At 38.1% G+C, this 16,462-nt stretch overlaps 3 protein-coding genes across 3 annotated transcripts in view; 2 read left to right on the top strand and 1 right to left on the bottom strand.

Annotated features, from left to right (window-relative positions):
- The window catches only part of itga10 (integrin, alpha 10), a 30,393-nt gene extending 28,361 nt beyond the window's left edge, over nucleotides 1-2,032 (top strand). Inside the window, exons 25-30 of the mRNA XM_004078154.5 lie at nucleotides 65-178; nucleotides 265-372; nucleotides 448-555; nucleotides 639-734; nucleotides 1,128-1,241; nucleotides 1,332-2,032. Of these exons, the coding sequence (XP_004078202.1) occupies nucleotides 65-178; nucleotides 265-372; nucleotides 448-555; nucleotides 639-734; nucleotides 1,128-1,241; nucleotides 1,332-1,385 (594 nt within the window). The 3' untranslated portion in view covers nucleotides 1,386-2,032. The remainder of the gene's footprint in view (nucleotides 1-64; nucleotides 179-264; nucleotides 373-447; nucleotides 556-638; nucleotides 735-1,127; nucleotides 1,242-1,331) is intronic.
- On the bottom strand, nucleotides 2,028-6,707 carry polr3c (polymerase (RNA) III (DNA directed) polypeptide C). The gene is made up of 13 exons (XM_004077914.5): nucleotides 6,562-6,707; nucleotides 5,538-5,684; nucleotides 4,946-5,210; nucleotides 4,500-4,789; nucleotides 4,291-4,395; nucleotides 3,685-3,858; nucleotides 3,545-3,596; nucleotides 3,384-3,444; nucleotides 3,147-3,297; nucleotides 2,742-2,843; nucleotides 2,608-2,657; nucleotides 2,370-2,519; nucleotides 2,028-2,284 (listed from the first exon to the last, which is right to left on the bottom strand). Exons 2-13 carry the CDS (start codon nucleotides 5,682-5,684, stop codon nucleotides 2,200-2,202), a joined length of 1,632 nt encoding a protein of 543 aa, XP_004077962.1. The 5' UTR covers nucleotides 6,562-6,707; the 3' UTR covers nucleotides 2,028-2,199.
- rnf115a (ring finger protein 115a) lies at nucleotides 6,693-16,412 on the top strand. Its single transcript, XM_023964716.2, has 9 exons — nucleotides 6,693-6,851; nucleotides 9,196-9,254; nucleotides 9,423-9,477; nucleotides 9,618-9,901; nucleotides 12,189-12,257; nucleotides 12,343-12,415; nucleotides 12,484-12,577; nucleotides 14,283-14,398; nucleotides 15,392-16,412. Exons 1-9 carry the CDS (start codon nucleotides 6,774-6,776, stop codon nucleotides 15,506-15,508), a joined length of 945 nt encoding a protein of 314 aa, XP_023820484.1. The 5' UTR covers nucleotides 6,693-6,773; the 3' UTR covers nucleotides 15,509-16,412.
- The last annotated feature ends 50 nt before the right edge of the window (nucleotides 16,413-16,462 follow it).

The raw sequence follows: 16,462 nt of genomic DNA, 5'->3' as shown, positions 1-16,462 counted from the left end.
AAAAATGTCTGAAAATGTCAAATATTGACATAAGTATCCACCAATTTTTTTTTTTATATTTTAGTTGCAGAATTTTGGCTGTTACTTGCTGAGTAACCTGGAGCTGCGGCTGTATCTGCCCACTGCAGCTGCAGGAGACAGCACCTTCATGACTGTCACCGATGTCTCCTCAAACAACGTGAGCAGATTCTCTTTTTTAGGATGCATTTGCATTTTCACTTCTCTCAGATAAGACATGACATTTGCTCATTCCCCCCCACCCAGGCCTCAGGGGTGAACTGTACTGTCATGAGTGATGTGGCGCAGCTGAAGAGCAGGCAGAGAGAAGTGCGGCCACTTCATCCTGAAGACATGATGCAGGATGAAATCCTGGTGAGGCCCAGAAAACAGGCGCTTCTCAATCCCTTGAACAGCAGCTGATGGGAAATCTCCATTTTCCATACATAGAACTGCAGCAGGTCATGGTGCACGGAGATTGTGTGTGAGGTGCGGCAGCTCAGGGAGGACGTCATCATTCGAGTGAGCCGCAGAGTTCATGAGGATTTTTTCAGGAAAGTGAGTAACATGACAAATAAGGTGACTCAGTTATTCTCCAGTCGCTCCAGCTTTGACCATGACCCTTTTCTTTATGTATTCAGGCAAAATATAAGTCAATGAGGATAATAGGCGCCTATGGCCTCACAGCTCAGGAGACTAACCTCATCACTCTGGGAAAAGGAACAGTCTGGGGGGAGGTAAGAGACGGGCTGAGTTTAAAAATATTAGTTAATCAAATCCATATTTACTAACAATATGCAGAATATGCAACATAAATGAATCAAATGTATGAATCAAATTTCTTTTTAAGTCATTTTGAGTATTTTTTCAGGCATAAAAACTGTTTTCAGTTGGTTTTTATTCAAGAATTACTTATTTTAAGAATGAAAATTCAATTTTTGTTTATTAGTTAGTTAGCTTGTGCGGTTATTTTGGATGGAAATTTGAAAACGTAATCAATATTCACCTACATTTCAACAATTAGTGGATATGCAAAGATGTCGCAAGGGTTAAAATATTTTGGCAGAGACCACCAGCCCTACGTTAGAGTGTACCTAACATACCCATGCGTCTCCCACACTTCTCTTTAGACTGTACTGGAGGTGCTGAAGGGAAGAGCTATTCCCATCTCGCTCTGGATTCTGATCGGCAGCATCATAGGCGGTCTGCTGCTGTTGGCTCTTATTATCTTCATACTGTGGAAGGTATCACATCAAACTCTCTTTGATGTTCAAGACATATGTGTAATATATAAAGGATAGCGTATTCATTCACGCTCTTTTCCTTATTGTCAGCTCGGATTCTTTACACGCAAACACAGAGGAGAGGAGGAAAATCCTGAAGACTGAATCTGTATGAACAGCGATTTGCCTTGTGGACTACAAGGGAAGTAGATTTTTCTTTGAGCCTCCCACCAGGCACAGACATTCAGGAAATGGATGCAACAGAGTTTCCAAAGACTAAAAAAGAGCATCGCAAGGGTCTAACAGAAATGCACTTCCCACTATTTCCAGAGTATGGAGGCACTTACAGCCGGGCAAAAAAAGTATTTGAATATTCTGCAAGTTGTCCCACTTAAAATGATGAGAGAGATCAGTAATGTTCATCGTAAGTTCATTTCAACTTTAAGAAACAGAACAAGAATCCAGGAAACCACACTGTAGGATTTGACATTAAACGCACCATTATTCAAGTACATTCTATAAAAAAAAAAACAATTCTGGATTCTTTTTTACTTTCCGTCTCCCACAGTTGAAGCATATCTATGATAAACATTACAGGCTTCTCATTAACTTGCAGAATCAGTGACTAATAAATACTTTTTACCCCAATGTTTGTAAATAACCTTAGTTTAATTTTAAGGAATTTGAAAATGTATTAAGCCACAGTTCTTTTATTTAACTTGCAGACTTGTTCATGGTTTTATATTTCAAATGTTCACTCGGTTCTACAGCTTTTTGTTTCATGATGGGAAATAAAAAACATTTGGAAAGGGTTCCTCCTGTTGTGTTTATTATTTGCAAGGAATAAAAACAATCAGATTTAAATCCACTTCTAACCGAAACATATTTGCTGTAAACTCTAAAACTGTTGTGACAAAAAAACAAAATCAAATAATTTTTAAGTAAAATGTGGGGTGTCAGTCATTCTTCCAAATCTGACTTAACTTGTAGGTTTTGTAGAGGAACTTATGTAGGACTCCAGAAGAAAGATTGTTTCATCCACTTGATTCTCTGCTGAATCTAATCTGGAAAGAAAAAAAAGGAAAATTTAAAACCTGTTTAAAAAACTTTGCCAAATATACATTTTTTGTTTCTGTCGTCTTCTCTTACTTGTTAACATGAAGCCTTAAGCTATCCAGTTGTTGCTTTTCAGGAGCGGTGATCATTTCTTCCACTTCAGTGAGCTGTTCGGGTTCGGCCCCGCTGGCCTGCAGAGACGCCAAAATAGCTTCGATTCGTTGCGATTTCTCCAGAAGGCGCCTAAAAAACAAACATAATTCACATTTGGCGCATAGCAGTACCTGCATTCTTGTAAAACTTCAAGGAAAAATATGATTCAAAGACCCACTTGCTTTCTTTGGCCTCAAACAGCCGCCGCTCCATAAGGTTGGCCACTGTCTGGAGAGGAAAGCAGGCATGAAATAATACACCTGTGGCTCTCCATCCAGCTTTCTAAAGCTCCCAGTTTGTTTTCAGACTCACCTTGTAACAGTTCTGTAGCAGCAATCTCGCAGTAGGCAGCTGGTTGACGGTATAAAGATAGAAGGTCCGAGAGGGAGCAAAGTCTGGTGTTTTGGGGATTTCCTGGAGGATACATTTAAAAAAGAGATAATTACAGATAATAAAAATTGTACTAAAAAAAGAAAAAACTAGAACTATGGCTGCTTGGTTCAAACTTTGAGAACTCAACACATGTATTTTTAAATAAATCTATATACATTGGTAAACAGAACAATGCTGTTTTGGATTAAATAACTTCAGCTCAGATGTTTAAAATTCACCACCAGGTTAAAAAATTAGTCTTAGGATAGATCCAGGTGTATGATTAAAACAAATCGTAAACTTTTCATCCAGTTCCTTCTTTAAACCCATTTTACATCCACGTACCTGAAGCTGGACCAGGTTCTGTGAGAGCAGAGTGTACAACATGTCTTTAGCCTCTTTTGCTGGAATCATGGCGAAATCCTCCACTTGCTTCTGCTCCAGATGACGTTTCCGTAGCAACAGGCGGAAGATGCGCGCTGATCTGGAGCCAAATCTGAGGATGAATAAAAGGTATCTTATTAACAATGGGAGCCCAATAGCAACCGTATGTGTGGAGAGCAAACACACACACTGGTGTACCTCTCTTGTACGATGGACTCCAGGGTGGCCCGTGCCAGGTTAGCCAATGCTTGGTTCAGATCTGACAGAAAAGTTAGGGAAAGCTTTTGTTTTGGGTTTAGTAGCGAATGACACGCACACCTGTGGGATGGTTTGAACCTTCAAGTGAGCAGAAAGGATACTGACAATATACATTCCTCCTCCACTTTCCCCAGCCTTCCCCACAAACTCCATCTTAGGAAGGAAAAGTGGGAAACTTTTTGAGCATTTTGTGGGGAGCCAAGCAAAAATCAGAGAGATATTTGAGATGAGGAGGACCTACAGGGTCATCCACCAGCAGAGTGAGGTACTGGTCCAATATATGGCGGGGGATGTTGTAAGTAGCTGGGAGGGACCTGAAGATCTCATTGGCTGAAAGGGGTTTTGTGCACGGGGCAGTGGAAGAGGTTGTCACCTCACTCATCCTCAGCATGGTTCTCACTATTTCACTGCTGGTCTGGGTAGGAAAGATGTGAGAAGACAGCTAGTTAATAATAAATAATAATAATAAATAATTAATAATGAAATAAATGTAAAAAGCTGTAGTATTTAAAGCACAGAGAACAATCCAAGAAAAAAGAGGAATTATTAGGAGTACTTCCAAAAACTATCACTTTATTTCATTTAAAATTTGAATTTTCTTTGATTTTAAGGTCAATACTTCAAAGTCAGATAGTCTTATCAAACAACCAAATGCTTATGCTAAATTCCTTCAGCCATACAAAGAGGGTTTTCAAATACTATTCATTTTTACTTTTAACCATCAAATAATTATACACTGAGGAAATGTATTTGGGTTTTTTTTTCTAGGCAATTATTTTTCAAAACCTGTTTTTCTTTTAATGAATAAAAAAAATGGTTAGTTTGAAATGTTTTGTGGAATTCCCACCTGATCTAGTTTGTTGGCGACAGCACTGATGATAGTCTGATCCCGGAAATGCTGGTGGAACCGTTCAAAGTTCACCTGCCAGTAAATCCCCTCATCCCCATGAGTCTGAGCACCAAAGATCCAAGTTATGAGAAGACAAACAGAAGTCACAACCATAGAAGTCTTAGCATATGCAGTGAACATCTTGCTTTAACAAACGTCTCTCTGACCTCTGGGTCCATTTTCGCTTTTTTCGCATTTCTTTGGTCCTCTCCTTCCTCGCTGGCGAGCGAGCGTTTGCTCCGGCCTATGAGTGTCACTTGAGGAACCCTGTAGCAGTCGGGGAAGCTTTCCGGTGTGGGTGCAGTGCTGCTGGCAGGAGCTGCAGAAGTCGAATTGGCAGTCTGACTGCTCCCTGTCGTTCCTGCTCCTGCTGCTGGGGGACAGCGCTGGAGAAAATGAGTCTCTACCAGTTTGGAAAAGGTGGCGGACACTTCACCATAATCCATGCTCGACCCCTCTGTATCAACAAAACATCAAAGGAAGTATTCATTAGAAAATGAATCTACTGATCGCGATATTTTAGGCCTCAATCCAAAGCTTAACTGAAAAAAAAACCTTCAGAAAACAGATCATCTCTTTTATGGACAGTCTTTTGTTTGATTCTGATGCTCACCGTCCATACTCTGAGTTAGACGGTCTGCGACTGTCTTAACTGTGTTGCTCATCGTCATGTGGCCCCTCTGCAGCAGCTCCTCTATGATAAGCTCACCGGTGTCGCCGTACAGCGTTTTGGCTGTGTATATGTAACGTGGGTAGCGCAGAATTCTCAGTACCCGATCGCAGTGGGCTTTGTATTCCGTCGGGCTCCCCGGTCCTTTTCGACCTTGAATAAACGAACAGGCTCCATGTTGCACAAGAACGCACAGAGACTTCTTTACCTTGATGAAAGAAGAAGAAGTCCTGTTAAAGTACATGAACATTACCAGACATCACTGTATTGTATTGACAAAAAACTGATAAGCAATCAGTTTCAGGTAAAACTGTTTTCAAATATGAATATATATTACCTGAATAATTACATTATAATTTTGTTTCTCTTATTGTTCAAATATCTTTAAAGAACTAACTTTTGCCATATTGCAAGGGACATAGTAATATATGTGACCGTTTGCTTTGAATAATAATTCAAATAATGAATAATTTTGATTATTTTTCAAAGAACATCTGACTACAGCGAATGCAATCTCAGTCTTGCGTTGACCTACCAGATCCACTGACAAGCCAGTTTCATGAACAATGGCTCTTAAATTTTGCGTTCCACTTTTGAGCAGATTTCTTCCCACTTTCTCCACCACTTCTCCAAAGTGCTCCTGCAGCAGAAGACCACACAGACGGACCTCCTGGGCTGTCATCTGCACAAACACACCAACAGTTCAATGAAAACCACTAAGTTAATAATAAGAACTAATGCATGTGCTTTTAGTAGGCTGTAAAGATGAATCGATTCATCCATCTGAGGCAAGATGTTAATCGAATCAAACTATACCAATATGAATTAATTTTAAAAGGAAATAAATCAATTATTATCAATATTGGAAAATACCATTTGGATTAAGGCACAGTAGGCTTTTTTTCTAACTATAACGTTAAAACAGACAACACATCGAATGGCAGCAAAATGTAGGTAAAACTGTCCATTCATTCTTTTTTACTTGTTTGTTTGTAAACATGTTTAATTTACACTTAATTATGTTGCAAAAAAATACAGGGAATGTGGAAAACTTCCCCTGCACTGTTCAGAATCCAGGTATTTATTTTCTGAGTCCCACTGGTTGAATTCTTGGCTAAAGATGTTCTGGATCGATTTTAGATCAGTGAATCGGATCGGATTTGATCGTTCAACATGAACCAATATAAACAATAAATCAATTTTATTTTAGTTCAGTTTAGTTTTTCAATAAACAGCACTTTTTTTAGTTATGTTATCTCTATACATCTAGTTTACGAACTACAAACAACAATAATAGTATTTTACTTTGTTAAAACAGGCACCACTTATTCCAACAGGTAAAATCTAAAAATAAAAAGTTAGATCGGTCATTAAGTAGTTTCCCTTATAGCATACAGTGCATGTAAACTATCTCTTCTAATTTGAAAAGTCAACAGTTGTTCAAGTTCTTTCCCCCTTGGGCTTTTGGATAGTAAAATTACAATTGCATGCTGGGAATTTACTAAATTATCTCTGAATATTTGATGGTATAAGCCTGGCATTTTTTTTTTTTCACAAACCTTTTTCGATTTCAGATCTCGCAATGAAAGCAGACTCCGTGCAGATAGTTTAGCGCATGAGGCTAGTCGATGACAACAAACAGACACTTCCGCTCCCGGTTTTTTGCTTGCTGTGATTCGACAACAGTGCCGCAGTGCATGCCGGGCTGGGGGCGGACAGCTCCCTTCAGCTAGTGGAGGACCGACGTCAGTGTTTGTGCTGCTCCGGGAAGATGGCGGAGGCTGCGGCTGTTCCCTCGCATCGGTTTTTCTGTCACTGTTGTAAGGGAGAAGTAAATCCCAAACTCCCGGTAAGTCGCGTTATTTTTGGTTATTCGCTCATTTTATGTTGAGTGTTATGCGCGGCTGACAAGTCTGCCTTCCGGCAGGTAGCTGTTTGTTTCGGCTACTTCTTGCTACAGCTAAGCCCATAGGCTATTAGCATATAGCAGTGTTTGTTGTTGTTAAGTCAGTAAAGAAACTCCGGTTAGTCGTTTTAGGGGAAACTAAGCTACTCTTAAAACTAACGATAGTAGGTCTTGTTATTCGTGCCTGTTTTAAAATACTTACGCTAATCTCTGTGCTTCAAGGTAGAAGTTGTGTGCTTGGTGGTAAATGATAGATGCATGTTTTTGAACAAAACAGCCCGAATTAATCTGAGAGTTTATTTATTCATAAACTGTCACTCAGATTTTCCTTTTCAGTATATATACACATTTAGTTTTTGTTTCTGTTAACAGCAGTGGCAGTATAAGCAGGGGAAGTTTTCTGTAGATGTCATACGTTGTGGTTTACTTTCAGTTTTAGTGTTAAAGTCAAACGTAACAATGTCGGCAGAAGAGGCGTTTAAATGGCCTACTATTACTATTTTACAAATATTCTTTAAAAGGCCATTTATTTAAAAGGACATTCCTACGTTTTTACAAAAACATTTAACTAACTGTAAGTGTTTGTTTTTTTATTTGTAGTTTTTTTTCTCTTGTTGACTCCGTTTTGTGTTTTTGAAACAAATGTTCCTTGGTAAATAAATAAAAATTGACACACATTTTTCAATCATTGAAATATAAGTTATTTTGTTGATGATAATGATTATAGTATTTCATTTTGGACAAGAAAAAATTTGGACAGGTTAAAATAAATACCAGAAATATCTGAATTTCTAACATGAATGTGTTCTCTTACATGTTTTATAAATTTAGCTTATAACTGGCTGATGTATTGAGTAAATGAATTTTGTTATATAACCCGAATTTTAGGAAACACTGCTTTATGTTGTGTCTAGATTTTGACTGAAAGTTTAAATTAAAAAGTGCAACCTGTTAGCTTCTTAGAAGCAATCTGTTAGACTGATACAGAGATGGAGGGTTCTGTGATTTACTGTGCCATAAAGTAAAAATAAACATCCAAACGTCTATTTGTTTAATCGACCAGTAAACTGGAAACAGAGCTGTGACTATTGCCTCCCCATTATTTTTAAATTTCAGATAATTGGTCACTAATTCTGGATTTACTCACTTGTCTCTTTGTGATTTTCTTTTTCTGTGTTGGATCAAGCAACTGCAAAGATAATATCAAACATTTTTTAAACCTGAAATATAAAGTAAATTATAAAAATCAACAAAACAATACATAACATTTATTTATTACAAGTAATTGTGTGAGTTTTGTGAGTAAATCTGAATTCAAAGGCTTTGACCAAAATAATTTCTGTAATTCATAGTCACTTTTTTTTTCAATTCAACCTTAAGAACATTTGTGAATTTCATTTGTATATTTAGCACTCCAAATCGAGTGAACTACAATCTAAAAAGACATTATTGTTGTGACCCACTTTTTAATGCTACAAGTATTGTACTTCAGGTGTTGCCGTAATGGCTTACAACTTTGTTTTTATGCTAAGTGACCTCAATCCTGTTCCCCTGAGTGAAAAGCTCTATCTTTAAATGAGAGGACAACATATGATCCATCCTGCTGCAAAGGCTGCTTGCTGGTTGTGTTTGCTCCAAGCTGTCATGCTGGTTTTGAACGCCCTCCCCCTAAGGTGTGGTTGGCAGACCAGCCGTACCTCTTTGGTTGCATTCATATGTTGAAACACTAAATGAAAGTCATTATTTATGCTTTTAATCAGCCAATCAAAAAAAAAAAAACATCATACATTTTTCTTAACAATTATCCTTTGAAGTATCACGATATGTGTTGTATTTTACATTAATAAAACACAAGCCCAAAAATGGTTTGGCTCATGAAAACAGTTGCACAGGCTTTTAAAATGTCTGTTTTTCAACATATTAAGATGTAAACAATTAAAAGTACATTTAACTGGAAAGTCTTAATGATGGACATGTTTGCTTATAGTATTTCTAATGTACTTTCAACAGCCCTTAAACCAGGATGTTAACATCGTACACATTGGTGTGTTGAAATATCTACTGTCATTTGAATCTTTTTTACTTGTATTGTGTTTGGCATCTTCAATAGGATGTATACTAAATGTAAAACCAAGTTTTTACATCTAAATGTTACTTTTTTTTCTTTCTGATGTGCTGAAACCCAATTGAAATGAAAAATGTGGCCATAGTTCGATGTTTAGTTGTCTCTTTTTTTCCTCAGCCTTTATAAATAAGCGTGACTCTGTCCTTGTTCTTTTTCTTGCAGGAATACATCTGTCCAAGATGTGATTCAGGTTTCATAGAGGAAGTAACAGAGGATTCCAGGTAAGAGACCTCTGTTTCTGGAACAGAACCTTAAAAGTGAATACATGTTTGTTGCTCTGTCAGTTATCTGTTTATTGAATCTTCTTCCAGCGTGACCTTTTAGTTGATCAGTTTAGTACGCGTTTATTGAGATTGTTGTACCTCCCCTGTTTGTGTTGCTTTCATTAGTCTTCTAGACGGCGGTGCAAATGGGATAGATGACACAGCCACACAGTTTGCAGAGGTACGTTTGACTCTGATCATATTAAATTATGATTAATTTTTGAGTTTTCCCCCCATTTTTTGATCTCTCTGTCTCCCTGTCTTTTTTTTTTTTTTCATGTCCCTTTCCATAACTGTTTGTTAATCCTAACGTCTCTACAGCTGTGGCACCTCCTGTTATTGGAGAGGCCGTTTACAACAGACAGTGACACTCCTGACTCCGAGCCAAGGCTCTCCAGCAGTCGTTTGGGGAGTTTTAGTGATTTCGGAGGACTGGGGGCTGGACCGATCGGGGGATCGGTTCCAGCTGGTCTCGGGGGGCAGATGGGTGGTCTGTTAGGATCCAATGAACACTTCGGACCAGGCCGCCCACCTCGCCTTCACAGCCAGAGGAGATACCGGTTCAGAGGCAGCAGCAGACCAGAGCGCTCACCTGCTGTGGAGGGGTAAACTCGTTTAACTTTGCTTTTCAGTCTTTTGACACAACATCCATTGTTGTGTTGCTTCCTCCGTGTTTCGAGCCACAGTCACCTGTAGCGGCTCTGATGTGGGCTCTAAAGTTGATTGTGGCTGCTGAAGTCAGTCGTGTTATGCTCTCACCAGACATGCTGTGTTACGTTCCATAAGTGGTCTGGTACTGCACACTATAAATAAGCGGCTGGTCTATTTTGGACAGAAGCCTCATCAGCTAGCACTGACCGTGTGCTTCTCAAGATAAGGCAACCTGTTCAGACTTTTGATTGTAAATTGCACTTTTTAAGAAATCATTGAATCAATCATTACTTGCTCAGCAACAAAAAGAGATCCGGCCCCACAGTGTTGTTTTTTTTCATCGGGAAATGCCAGAAAGGACTGTTTAGATCAGGGCTCTGCAACCTGAGGCCCTGGAGCCACATGTGGCTCTTTTACCTCTCCATTGTGGCTTTCTGGTTGAAGAAAAATAAAATCTTTTTAATTTTAAGAAGTTACGTATTTTTTGAACTACATGTTAAACTAAATCGTCTTAAAGTCAAACTTGATTCAACACATTTACAAACAATTGAAGGACAGTGCGTATCACTCTGTTAGGCTCCTGAATATGGTACCCATAATGTTCTAACAATCCATCAAGCGGTGTGTCTTTCATTGTTTACCAAAGTCGTACTAAAACATTTTGTCAGACTTTCGAGCACCATGTAATAGTGTGTCAGTAAGCACAACCAAAATTCATATTTAAGGCGCACTAGATTATAAAGCAGATTTTCTATTTCCTTTTTTCTCTCCAAGTTTTTTAAGTGGGACTCATGCTCCGAAAAAACGGTTAGGCTCACTTGGTTTGCTCTGATCTGCTTTTAGTTACATTTATGAATGTCTGGCTGAGATGTACCACAAATAGTAAAACAAACTGTATAGTTTTATTTAACATTGATGAAATCACACAACCTACTACTACAATTTTTGAATTGATCTTCTAAAGGGAAAATAAGGCTTTGCGGTTCCTGCTGGGTTGTGGTGGGTAAGAAATCGACCCGAATGGGTCTTTAAGTGTTGAAAGTTGCAGCTCCCTGGTTTAGATGATCTTTAAGATGTTTGAGAGTATAGTGGTCCCTGCTTTACTACAGGAGTTATCTGCTAAATTAATAACCTGCAGTAGGTGAAAACTATAGTTTTTATGATGATTACAGATGTTTAAGGCTATAAAACCCCTCACTATACACTTTGTACTCTTTTGTCAGACAGTCATGAACACTTTCACACTTTTCTCTTCTGTTTAAACTCTCAAACCTTTATAAAAAAAATAAGTCCAACAAAGATCTGATAGTGATCGAAGATTCATGTAGATTTGGCAAACTGAAGGTATTTTGTGCAGGAGATGAGGAACGGAAGAGATTAATTGACAGGGTCTACAGCCAATCAGGATGCAGAACATAATGCACAGTAAAAAATGAATAACATGCAAAAATGCAGTAAAAAAATAAACGAAACCACAAAAGGTGACATGCAATAACAGCAAAGGACCACAGTAGATGAATCTTAAATTACTGTTGAGGAAAAACAACATTCTGAGGTGTTTCAGTAAGAAGTATACATAATCGTAACATTGCAGGTGCCAGTCGGTTAATGGAGAAGCCCTAACTACCGTATTTTCCGGACTATAAGTCGCACCGGAGTATAAGTCGCACCAGCCCAAAAATGCATTATAAAGTAGAAAAAAACACAGATAAGTCGCACTGGACTATAAGTCGCATTTTAACTTTCACAACCTCATATGACACAATCATAGCAGACTGTTTATCTCATAATTTCACAGTAATTATTTCTCATACTTATTTATTTATTCCTTTCATGAAGCATCATTGGCCAACTAATACTCTGTTTTCATCCTGTTTTTGTAGAAACAGTTGTCATTTTTATTGCATTTTTGAATCTATGAAATAATTGGAAAATAGAATATTATGTTCTTAGCCTTCAAGATCTTACTGTAAAAAAAAGTTTGCTGATTCTCTGAGTCACTTAACATCCTCTTAACACTTAACATACCTCATACATCAAATTGACCCAGGAACATCATCTCTGTTCCTCACAAATGAACATAACAGGAGGGTTAACAATGTTTTTATTTCAATTTATTTCTAAGATAAGTCGCTGCGGAGTATAAGTCGCACCCCTTGCCAAACTATGAAAAAAAGGGCGACTTATAGTCCGGAAAATACGGTATTCTTGTTGGGTTTAAACTGTGTTTCTGTTTGGCAGGATCGTACAGCAGTTTCTTGCTGGTCTTTTTGCCAACTCTGGAGTGCCTGGCTCCCCTCCCCTGTCATGGTAACTCACTTTACTCTATCATAATCATACAGTTGTACAGGTGTTTCTTCTCTCTTCACTGTTGGTGACTTTTGATCTCTCTCAGGACAGGGATGCTGCACTCCAACCCCGGGGACTACGCATGGGGACAAGGAGGGTTAGACGCAGTGATAACACAGGTAAACCACTGGTTTTATTACAGTTGTGTCACTTTTTAACAGCAAAGTTAACACTTGTGTCATTGTAGTTACTAGGTCAGCTGGAGAACACGGGACCTCCTCCAGCTGAGAAAGAAAAAATCTCTTCTCTCCCAACTGTCAATATATCTCAGGAACAAGCAGGTAGATCCCGACTCATTCCAGCTGTCACTTTTAGAATTCATCAGATGGTTATTGTGATGTAACAGATGTACAAAAAGAGTGGCTCTGACATGATCCAACTTCAATTTCAGTTTCTCATTAGTTAATTTAATAAATCACTATAACAAACGAGTGCATGAAACAGCTGTAATTTATAAGATAAAATTCAAGGAATATTAAAGTGTGACTCAAAAGCTGCCTGAATAAAAACAAAACCTGACTTTTCTATGTTGTTACTGTTAGCTGTTTGTACAGTGGGGCAAAAAGTATTAGTCAGTGACAGATTCTGCAAGTCATCCCACTTCAAAGGATGCGAGAGGTCTATAATCTTCATTTCATGTGTGACAGAATGTAAAAACAATACAGGGAATAGCATTGTTTTAATATTTATGTGTTTGTATAATGTGTATCATGTTGATAGCAATTGGGAACATGCGTAAAACCACATTAGATGGCATCGTTAACTTATATTTTTTTGTGATTGACACTAGGGCTGCACGATATGAAGAAAACTCGCGATATGCGATATTAGTAATTAATATTGCGATAACGATATCATTTGCGGTATATAAACAATTAGCAAAACAACCAAAAATATTATTCCCATTCCATTACAACAGCTTAAAAATTATACTACAAATGACCCTTGTTGACATAGGAGGCGAACATACAACATAATAGGGCGCCATCCGATTAGTTAACAACGTGAAGGGGTCCATCTGATTGGTCAAATGCAGAAAGGGATTCTTTCAATCAATTAAACACTTCAAGCTGCCATAAGATTATTTGGCCACATCTAAGGTAACCATTTATTGCAAATTTCCTGTCTTTTGCGATATGCATATTGCACAGTTTGATATTGCGATAACGATAAATTTGCGGTATATTGTGCAGGCCTAATTGACACAAAACATGTGCATGTGCTGAAAATAAGTTTGAAATGTTAAAAATGAAATGTCTGGATCTTCCAGCATGACGAACGCATCACCTGAGCAACAGAGGAGTGGCTACGTATAAGTTCTGAAGTGGTCTAGCCAGTCTGTGGACCTCAATCCAGTAGTGAATCTGTGGAGAGGAGTTACATGTTATAGATTGGATTGTTTAAAATAGATTTTAAACAATCCAATCCAATGAAAACTGTTTTTAACATGCTCTTGTCGCTATTTTCTGATGGACGTGTATAAAGAAAATTAAGTTTAAACCGCATTTCTGAGTATTTCTTTATTCAATTTGTTGTGAATCAGGAACAGATAAAAAAATGCCATTGGGAAAAAAACCTGTAGTTATGTACAAACTACAATTAGCAGGCCGCTCCGCTTCATTCTGATGCATCCGCTTGTAGACAAATGTCTTTGTTTTCCTCGTCTGAGTTGGCATCTGGCTCACAACTGTTGGGCTGGATAGCTTCATTATTGCTGGCCTAAAAATGACACTGCTGTTATTGCATTCTAGTGAGAGCTGCTACTTCCCTTTTCTCTCTCTGACATTTTCCTCTCCTGGGCCGTTGTTAGTTCTCAGCTGAAAATTATCCTTGTCAGCTTTTGTAGGACTAATATTTTTTTCAAATTAGGAATCCACCTAAATCTTTATGGTATGTTGTCTCCTAGTTTAAAAATATTGTGTATTCTGTTTGGAGTCAGATTAGTGATTGTTTAAGGTAATAAGATATTTAATAAATCTCTTACAGATTGCTGTATGGAGTGTCCAGTGTGCAAAGAGGACTTCACAGTGGGAGAGCCTGTCAGAAAACTCCCCTGCAATCACTTCTTTCATTCAGACTGTATAGTACCGTGGCTGGAAATGGTGAGTTACAAGCAAAAAGACATTAAAGCATGAACAGTGTGATTATATCTAATGTTCATTGTAAAAATGACCATTTAAAGAAGGAAAATCAGGAACAAATACTTCTTAAATATATAAATCAAAGTTTTTCAAATGAAATCAGCGATTGAAAGAGCTGTTTTTTATTTAATTACTTTAAAATAGTAGTTAAAAAAAAGTTAATTAAAAAAATTCTGTCAAATAGTTTGCTTTTAACTCCTCTTTTTCAAAGATCTGTTTTGATCAGTAAATAGAACAAAAAAGAAAAAAATGAGCCGAGGATCTTTGGAAGTCCTTCCTCAGCTCTGTTTGGTAACCAAGCATCAGCCAGTGTCAGATTAGAAATGTCTACACTTACAAGAAGCAGAGGAAGTAGCTCTCAGTGTTTATCTGAATTGTTTCTCAGTCCAAGTCCTGACTTTGATCAAATCCAAGCAATAATGAAAATGTCCAAATCCATGCATCAAATGAACTTTCTTTGTCACAAAGTGAACCTGGCGTGGACTGAAGGCATGTGTACAGAACTGAACTGCTGCCGTTTTTGTGTTGGCTGTTGACACAGGCCTCTATGGTCACATGACTATCAGTTACATGAGGGGTCAGAGGTCAGATCTTGTCAGGCTGAACTTCATTTCATTCAGTTTAAGTGTTGAATGGCTGAGTTTAATATTTAAAATATTCACGACTTGCATATATTTATCTGTAGTTTGGCTAAGGTAACGTTTTTAAAATCGATTTTAAAGGGTATGTTTTTGAAATGTAAGCTTTTAAATCAATCAGATTTTTTTTGTGGTTTTGTTTTGTGTTTGACTTGGTCGTACGTTTACAGTTTCTTTATCTGTTGCCACTGATATGTATAGAAGTCTGATTCCTAAATAAGGCTGAAGGAAGGTTTCTGGGTTCAGATTCCTCTAATATTTGGGAGAAAACCGCCATGAGTTCATGTTCACTCCTTACGTTTTTGTGTCTGTGCAGCACGACACATGTCCGGTGTGTAGGATGAGTTTGAGTGGAGAAGACAGCAGCCAGCCCCAGTCAGAGTCCCCCTCGCTCCCCACGGACCCCCGCACACAGGAGAGATGGTCTTTCTGAGACCCCCGTCCACCAAAATGCTTCTCACTTCCCTTTGTTCATCTCTCTCAATCATTTCAGTCTGACTTTTTTGTACTTTTTCTTTTCTATTTTAATGCTCTCCTCAGTCATGTTCTCTACAGATGTCTTAATAACGCATTACAGTTTGTCGAAGCGGTTTCCCTTTTGACAAACCAACTTAGAAACAATGCTCATTTTACCCGTTTCCTCTATTTCCAGCACTGAATCAAACCACATCTTTGTTTAAATATACAACACAACACCATGATTTGAAGTCAAACAGCATGCCCTCTTTCATCAATTGAAACCTGCAGCTGAGCCTCCATAGGTGGGACGGTGGTGCATTTCCAGAACGCCGTATGCTCAAACTGAACTCGGTGCCGTACTTTGTTTTATTGGACTGTACTGTTTAAAGAAAAGAAAAAAAAGTTCTTGTTTCTGTGTCGGCACCCTTACGCTTTTCCACTGATGACACAGTTTTCATGTTTGAATGATGTCTGAGAAGAAACGAAAGCCGTCTTCAGAGGACAGGAAGGGGATCGTTGCACCTTCCAGAACTTTCTCCATTTGACGGCTCCATCTCCGCACCAGCGGGGGGGTGAAACTCTTTTCCTCCACCTCCTATCTGATCTGAACTTTTAAGTTCCACTGCTCCCACTTTCAGTGTATATACTATAAAGAGATGGCATTCCTGTCATTTTATTCTTCAGTTTGACCTCAACCTCACATTTTTATCACTTAACCTTTGATGTAAATAATTTTAGTCCAGCCAATTTAAGGTTTGCAGAGTAAAGAAACAAAGTCGAGAATGGAGATGCAAATGTGAAATACCTGGTTATCAAGCTGTATATTATATATATGAAAAATGTCTATGATGTTAATAAATTGACAAACTAATGGTTTACTTTTATTGCTCATGTTGTATTTAATACATTCATTAAAAAAAGTGATAAT

This window comes from Oryzias latipes, chromosome 16 (assembly GCF_053564925.1).
Source record: "Oryzias latipes strain Hd-rR chromosome 16, Olatipes_Hd-rR_3.1".
In the NCBI taxonomy this organism is placed as follows: domain Eukaryota; kingdom Metazoa; phylum Chordata; class Actinopteri; order Beloniformes; family Adrianichthyidae; genus Oryzias; species Oryzias latipes.
The sequence above is the reverse complement of the archived record's forward strand: the minus strand, read 5'-3'. Positions and strand labels throughout refer to the sequence as shown.

Bases quoted from the DNA above. Each gene is read 5' to 3' on its own strand.
- polr3c (XM_004077914.5), bottom strand. From the start codon at position 5,684: ATGACAGCCCAGGAGGTCCGTCTGTGTGGTCTTCTGCTGCAGGAGCAC. The intron at 3,597-3,684 runs GTAGGTCCTCCT...TTCCTTCCTAAG, and splicing joins CTCTGCTGGTGGATGACCCT to ATGGAGTTTGTGGGGAAGGC. The intron at 2,520-2,607 runs GTGGGTCTTTGA...TTTGTTTTTTAG, and splicing joins TTTGAGGCCAAAGAAAGCAA to GCGCCTTCTGGAGAAATCGC.
- rnf115a (XM_023964716.2), top strand. From the start codon at position 6,774: ATGGCGGAGGCTGCGGCTGTTCCCTCGCATCGGTTTTTCTGTCACTGT. The intron at 9,255-9,422 runs GTAAGAGACCTC...TGCTTTCATTAG, and splicing joins GAAGTAACAGAGGATTCCAG to TCTTCTAGACGGCGGTGCAA. The intron at 9,902-12,188 runs GTAAACTCGTTT...TCTGTTTGGCAG, and splicing joins CGCTCACCTGCTGTGGAGGG to GATCGTACAGCAGTTTCTTG.